This window comes from Frankliniella occidentalis, unplaced genomic scaffold (genome assembly GCF_000697945.3).
Source record: "Frankliniella occidentalis isolate FOCC.00 unplaced genomic scaffold, Focc_3.1 Scaffold5454, whole genome shotgun sequence".
In the NCBI taxonomy this organism is placed as follows: domain Eukaryota; kingdom Metazoa; phylum Arthropoda; class Insecta; order Thysanoptera; family Thripidae; genus Frankliniella; species Frankliniella occidentalis.
In genome coordinates, this window is record NW_026272495.1 from 1 (window position 1) to 5,859 (window position 5,859).

Here is a 5,859-nt window from a genome sequence, read left to right on the forward strand (position 1 = left end):
AAAATTTTCTTTTTTAAAAAAAAGTTTTAACTTTTCTGATGATAAACAAATCCCTAAGTGCTCTTAACGCGCGAATCCTCCTCGACCAGGTGCGCATGCGGCTGAACGTGACCAGGATGGCCCCCGCGGACTTCGGCCAGTACAAGTGCTTCGCCAAGAACAGCATGGGGCTGGTGGTGGGCGACTTCCACGTCAATGAGCGCGACCCGCGGCTCGCCACGCCACCACCGCTGCAGGTGAGTCAGGCAAACGCGCATTACAAAGCTCTGGTATCAACAATTACATTTTTGTTTTTTAAAAAAAATCAGTCTCTTTCCTGGCTACTGTCCATGGATATCAATATTGTAGAGCTAACGGGTAAAATTATTGCCACGGATTTATTTTTTTTTCATTTTCTTGTGGAAATGCATTTATTTCAACGATCACTACTTGTCTCTTTAACGATAAATCTTCAGTCACAGTATGTTTGGTTCAATTATATTACAACACATCGATGGTAAATCTAAAAATCTGGACATTCCGATGATAAATATTACATAAAACACTATATTCAACATAATACAAATAAGAAGCAACCTTAATTCATGAATATATTTAATTTCTTTGAAAGATCGATTGGCTTTGATGGTTGGGGAGTGGAAACATTTCCCCCTGGTAGAGACAGTCTTGGGGACTGTCTAAAAAGTCGAGTGAACGACGGCGATGTACGGTTGCGCAGGGCGGGCGCACGTCGGGAGCCTCGTTCGGCACCCACTCGCCGCGGCTGCAGTCCGAGGAGGACCTCTGCCCCCCGCAGCCGCAGTGCCCCGAGTGCCCCGCCAACCACACGGCGGGCGGCGTCACGGAGCTGCGCTGTCACAGCTCGGGCTACGACTGGAGCCGCAACCTGCACTCCGAGGGCCTGGAGCTGCCCAACAAGGCTAGCTGGGTCGGCTACCCCCGCAACCGGTCGCTCAGTGAGTATACCCCCGGCTCGACCCGGCACCTCAAGTTTCGGATTTCCGAAATTTTCCATGCATAGTTCTTACTATCGTTCAAAATATGAGCGACTTGTCTCCCCTTGCACGCGCGGCTTGTCCTAGACTGCAAGCTGTACGCCGTGGGCAAGGCGGTGTACATGGGCTCCACGTCGGCGGTGCTCAGCTCGTGGATGCGGGACGCCCTGCCCGTCACCGAGGCCGCCGCCGAGCAGTTCTGGTCCACCAAGCCGACGGCCGACTCGGTGCTGTACGAGTACGTCAACAAGACGGCCTTCCGCGGCCCGCACCCCACCAGAGAGATCAAGCTTCCGCAGCCCTTCCAGGTATCAGTCCTGTCCCTAAAAACTTATACATCGTCCCACAACATCGCAGGTTTAGTGTTTTTTTCTAAAAATTCCTTTTGATCGTTCAGGGCAACTCGCACGTCGTCTACAACAACAAGTTCTTCTACGCGTCCACGACCGGCCGCATGGTGCGCCTCGACCTGCAGAAGAACGACTGGAAGGACATGGAGGTGCCCTACCTGGGCGGCCGCCTCTACAAGAACAGGCTCAACGTCATGGACTTCAACGTGGACGACAACGGCCTCTGGGTCATCTACAACCTCAAGGACTCGAACAACACGGTGGTCATGAAGGTAACGCGTCTGCCGGTCAGGGTCACTAAACCCGAGAGGTACCTCACTACTAGTGAAGTGAAGTACCCCTTGCAACACCGTATAACTCACAAACTCGTGCGCCATAGGTGGAGCCTTTCGAAGCGGAACTGCACGCGCAGTACGCGTGGAACATCAGCATCAACAACCACCTCGTCGGCGAGATGTTCATCGTGTGCGGCGTCCTGTACGTGGTGGACAGCGTGGAGGAGAACACCAACATCAGGTCAGGTCGGCGGCCACGGCACGCCCATACCTCGGGCACGCCACCCGCAGGCGCGTGTGCTGTTTGGGTTGCCTACCCACCCATTCGCGGGCGCCCGCCGCTGGGGTACACGGAGCTTGACGCAGACATGCCTTTTCGATCGCCAGGTTCGCCCTCGACCTGTACAACAACAGGGTGCTCAAGGACGTGGACCTGCCGTTCACCAACCCGTTCTTCAATACCACCATGCTGGGGTACAGCCACCGGCACAAGGTGGGTGTGGTGGTGGATAGATTCGCACTCACATCGTGCATCCGTTACACTCTAAACGATCGACCTGTTCTTGTCCTCGGCCAGGAGCTGTACTCTTACGACAAAGGCAACCAGCTGACGTACCCGGTGCGCTACCACGTGATCGACGACGACAAGGCCGGCAAGGAGGACAAAGGGGAGCCCGAAGCCAGCGCGCGCGTGGAGACGGGCGTGGACGTGGACTCGTGACATTAAACGAAACGGGGGAGAGAAAAAAAAAACACAGCAGCGTGTCACATTTGTTCGTACCCAAAACGAGCTCAGCTCACTCAGGCCACTCGCATTCCGTCGCGACACGGCACGAGCCGAGCGCGCCGCTTCCGCGCCTGATCAGCGAGGCCGCGCCCGGATTAGCTCGGATCAGGGCCGGATCAGCTCAGAGCAGCGGCCGGAGGAGCGCCTCGTCGCCGCCGTCGTCGTCGTCGTGCTCCAGGTCGTCCCAGAGGTCCAGGAAGCCGCCGTCGGCCCCGCCGGGCTCCGGTGCGCTCTCCGCCGGGGGGTCGGCGTCGTGGACGTCCAGGTCGGCGAGCACCTGCTGCAGGCGCGCCGACCGGCTGCCCGCCGACCCGGACGCGTCGATGTTCATCATGGAGCTGGGGCCGGCGGCGCTGCCCGACGCTCCCGCCGAGGTCCCGGGGAACGACGACGGCGGCGGCCGCTGGGAGGGTCCCGCGACATCCTCGCTCAGGGGCTCCGCGTCCCTGTGGGGAAGCACGGGGCTTAGACGGGGACAGAGGAGGTCGGCGGAGACCGGCGGAGACAGAAAGAGAGCTCACCCCGAGTCGAAGAGGGAGACGCAGATGAGCCTGATCGGCACGTCCTTGTCTCGAGGCGAAGGTCTATTCCCCAGCAGCTGCGCCATGAGCATGTTGAGCTCCTCGCGGCCGACGTACAGCGGCCGGCCCTGGGCGTCCACGAGCTTCCCGCCGACGGACGCGGCGGGGACGGAGGACCGCCGGCGGTGGCGCCTCGCCGCCGCCGCGGCGGCCGCGGCCCCGCCGGGGTTCTCGAGCTCCGAGTACATGTTGTAGCCCAGCTCGGTGTTGGCGCCAGGGCCCGAGTCCCGGGCGGGCGTGGTGAACTGGCCGCCGGGCGGGAAGTGGAACACCTGCACCACCGAGTCCACCTCGCGGCCCCCGCCGTCCATGACGCGCAGCGTGCCCGGCGGCTCGCATCCTATGGGGTAGACAAGGCACGATTAGCTAAACCAATGGAAATTTACCAGCTATGTAGTCAAAAATTTAGCTAAACAGAGCGAAATTTTTAGCTACCTTGCTAAATTTTTAGGAACATTGCTAAGTTTTTAGATACATTCCTAAATTCTTAGCTTCATAGCTAAATTTTTAGCTACATTGATAAAAAAAAAATTCTACGTAGCCAAATTCTTTAGCTAACTTGATAATTAGCTACCCATCATTTTAGCTTCACAGCTAATCGTTTTCCTCCCGCGCACGCACACCCACACCCCACACGGACCTGGCGGGACGGGGCCGTCCCTCGGCGCGAGCAGGCGGCCGTGCATGTCCTGCATGCCGTGCTTGAGGAACAGCGACACGCGGACGGCCAGCCCCTGCAGGTAGTTGAGGATGCAGTACCGCACCGCCTGCAGCTCGCCCGAGGACATCCGGCCGTAGAACTGCAGGACAGCAGAAGGTACACGACGGCCTATAAGTCTAAAGCTTTTTTCCAGAAGAAACATGAAACTTTTCCAGAAAAAAAGAGGAAACTTTTCCAGAAAAAAATGGAAATGATGGAAATATCCCCGGAATAATGCTTAAAATTTAAAACGTTCAAGGAAAAAGTAAAGAAAAAAATCTAAAAAATGCAGGGTAGTCCATAGACCCTTTCTTCTATTTTGCTTATACTGTACCGCATGCAGGCGTGCGTGCGGGCCTGCCTACCGTCGCTCACCACGGCGCCTTGTGGCCCCGTGTGAGTACGCAATCCGCCCGCACGACTGCATGATGCACAGTATCAGCAAAATAAAGGGGTCCATGGACCACAGGACCACCCTGTACTTTTGTGGCTAATTAAAATTTATAGCCCATGGCGCAAAGTTCTCTGGCGAGTGTGTTGAGGCTGTGCTCACCTCCTGCAGCCCCTTGGCCGCGCCCTCGGCCTGCGCGCGCACCGCGGGCACGTGCTCGCCGACGTACTCGATGTGGTTGAGCGTCGCCTGCAGCAGCTCGCCCGGCGAGTCGGCGCGCAGCGCCTGCAGCTTGACGGCCATGGTCATCAGGTCCCACATCTTGGCCATCGACTCGTCGTCCAGGCGCATGATGGACGAGTGCGCGAGGTCGCGGAAGAAGGTCTTGAGGGCGGCCACGTGGCCGAGCGGCTGCGGCACGAGCAGCTCGGCCATGAAGCGCTCGTGCAGCAGCAGGCGGCAGATGTCCTCGAGCACTGAGCACAAGGTCACACAAGGTCAGAGGGTTTATAGTGCTACGGCCCGACCGAATCTACCCCACCCACCCGCTAATCATAGACACGCGTCGCGGCTCCGGCCTCCGGCCTGACCCACCCTCAGCCGACGCTCTCACAGCTCCTCCCCCCCCCTCCCCGCGCCCACCTGTCTGGCGTGTTCCGCTTGTCCTGTGCAACCGGCCACGACACACCACACAACAACTCGGTGACGTTAATATTTAAAGGGGACCACGTTGCCACCGCAAGGTGCGGCCGCGCGGTTGTTCGGCTGTCGATGAATCGCACTACGATAGTGATGAGGCGCAGAATCGATAGCACGCGGCACCGTGCGCGGCCGGGGCTGTGGTACGCGGTAGCGGTACCGCGAGACAGGCCAGGACTGATGGTGTTTCTATTGATCTGTGCGCCGGGGATCGCGTCGGCGGGAGCCGCACTCACCTTTGACGGCCTTGTCCTCGGCCACCCGCTGCGCCTGCAGCCTCTGCTCCAGGATGTACACCATCTCGCCGCCCAGGTTGAGCAGCAGCATGGGCAGGGTGCGGTCCTGCGCCATGGCGGCATGGCCTGCTGCCCGGGCGCGCGGCACGTCCCCGTCGGCGGGCTCATCGGCGGCGGCGAGGCGCCCGCGCGGCCTCGGGTAGGCAGCGCCGTGGCGCGCCCGCGCGCGGCATGCGGCCTAACCCGCCCCTGGCGCCCGAGACTCGGCCAGCGGTAGGGTGGCAGAGCTAGCGGGCGGCAGTAGCCTCCAAAGCCAGCGGCAGAGTGGCAGAGCTAGCAGCCGGCAGCAGCAACCAGGGCCAGAGGTAGTGTGGCAGAGCTAGCAGCCGGCAGCAGCTACCAGAGCCAGCGGCAGGGTGGGTGGCAGAGCTGGCGGCCCGCAGTAGCTACCAGGAGGGCCAGCGGCAGGGTGGCAGAGCTGGCGGCCGGCAGTAGCTGCCAGGGCCAGCTGCCGGGTGGCAGAGCTCGCGGCCGGCAGTATAGCTAACCGGGCCAGCTGACAGGCCTCCGGCACCGGCTAACAGTAACAACCAAGACGATGGGTGACGACGACACCGCCCCGCCCGGTCGCAGCCACGGCCACGAGCGCACTAAGGACTCGGGCGCCGCAACGACCCCCCCTCGACCCCGAGGCCCCCGTACACGCCCTCCACCCCCCGGAGGCGACCCTCGTGTGTTTGCCCGGAGGCGGCGCGGCGTTGCTACGGGAACGCTACGGTTACGCAGCGGCCCAAAGAAGGGGAAAGGCTACTCTGAAAATTTCAAAAAAAAAAAAAAAAAAAAAA

The 5,859-nt window shown here is 59.9% G+C and overlaps 2 protein-coding genes across 2 annotated transcripts; one reads left to right on the forward strand and one right to left on the reverse strand.

The window, feature by feature from the left end:
* Window positions 1–89: 89 nt before the first annotated feature.
* Window positions 90–2,373, forward strand: LOC127752238 (myocilin-like; the record flags this gene model as incomplete). The annotated part of the gene is given in 7 exon segments (XM_052277020.1): window positions 90–236; window positions 719–956; window positions 1,083–1,303; window positions 1,393–1,617; window positions 1,725–1,861; window positions 2,008–2,113; window positions 2,198–2,373. Coding segments are annotated over 7 exon segments (1,212 nt in total). The 3' UTR covers window positions 2,342–2,373.
* A 28-nt stretch (window positions 2,374–2,401) lies between these two features.
* LOC113211736 (protein OSCP1) lies at window positions 2,402–5,651 on the reverse strand. The gene is made up of 5 exons (XM_026430207.2): window positions 5,015–5,651; window positions 4,242–4,555; window positions 3,629–3,788; window positions 2,929–3,328; window positions 2,402–2,853 (listed from the first exon to the last, which is right to left on the reverse strand). Exons 1-5 carry the CDS (start codon window positions 5,127–5,129, stop codon window positions 2,529–2,531), a joined length of 1,314 nt encoding a protein of 437 aa, XP_026285992.2. The 5' UTR covers window positions 5,130–5,651; the 3' UTR covers window positions 2,402–2,528.
* Window positions 5,652–5,859: the final 208 nt, after the last annotated feature.

Bases quoted from the DNA above. Each gene is read 5' to 3' on its own strand.
- LOC113211736 (XM_026430207.2), bottom strand. From the start codon at position 5,129: ATGGCGCAGGACCGCACCCTGCCCATGCTGCTGCTCAACCTGGGCGGC. The intron at 4,556-5,014 runs GTGAGTGCGGCT...CCTTGTGCTCAG, and splicing joins CGAGGACAAGGCCGTCAAAG to TGCTCGAGGACATCTGCCGC. The intron at 3,789-4,241 runs GTGAGCACAGCC...GCTGTCCTGCAG, and splicing joins CGGCCAAGGGGCTGCAGGAG to TTCTACGGCCGGATGTCCTC.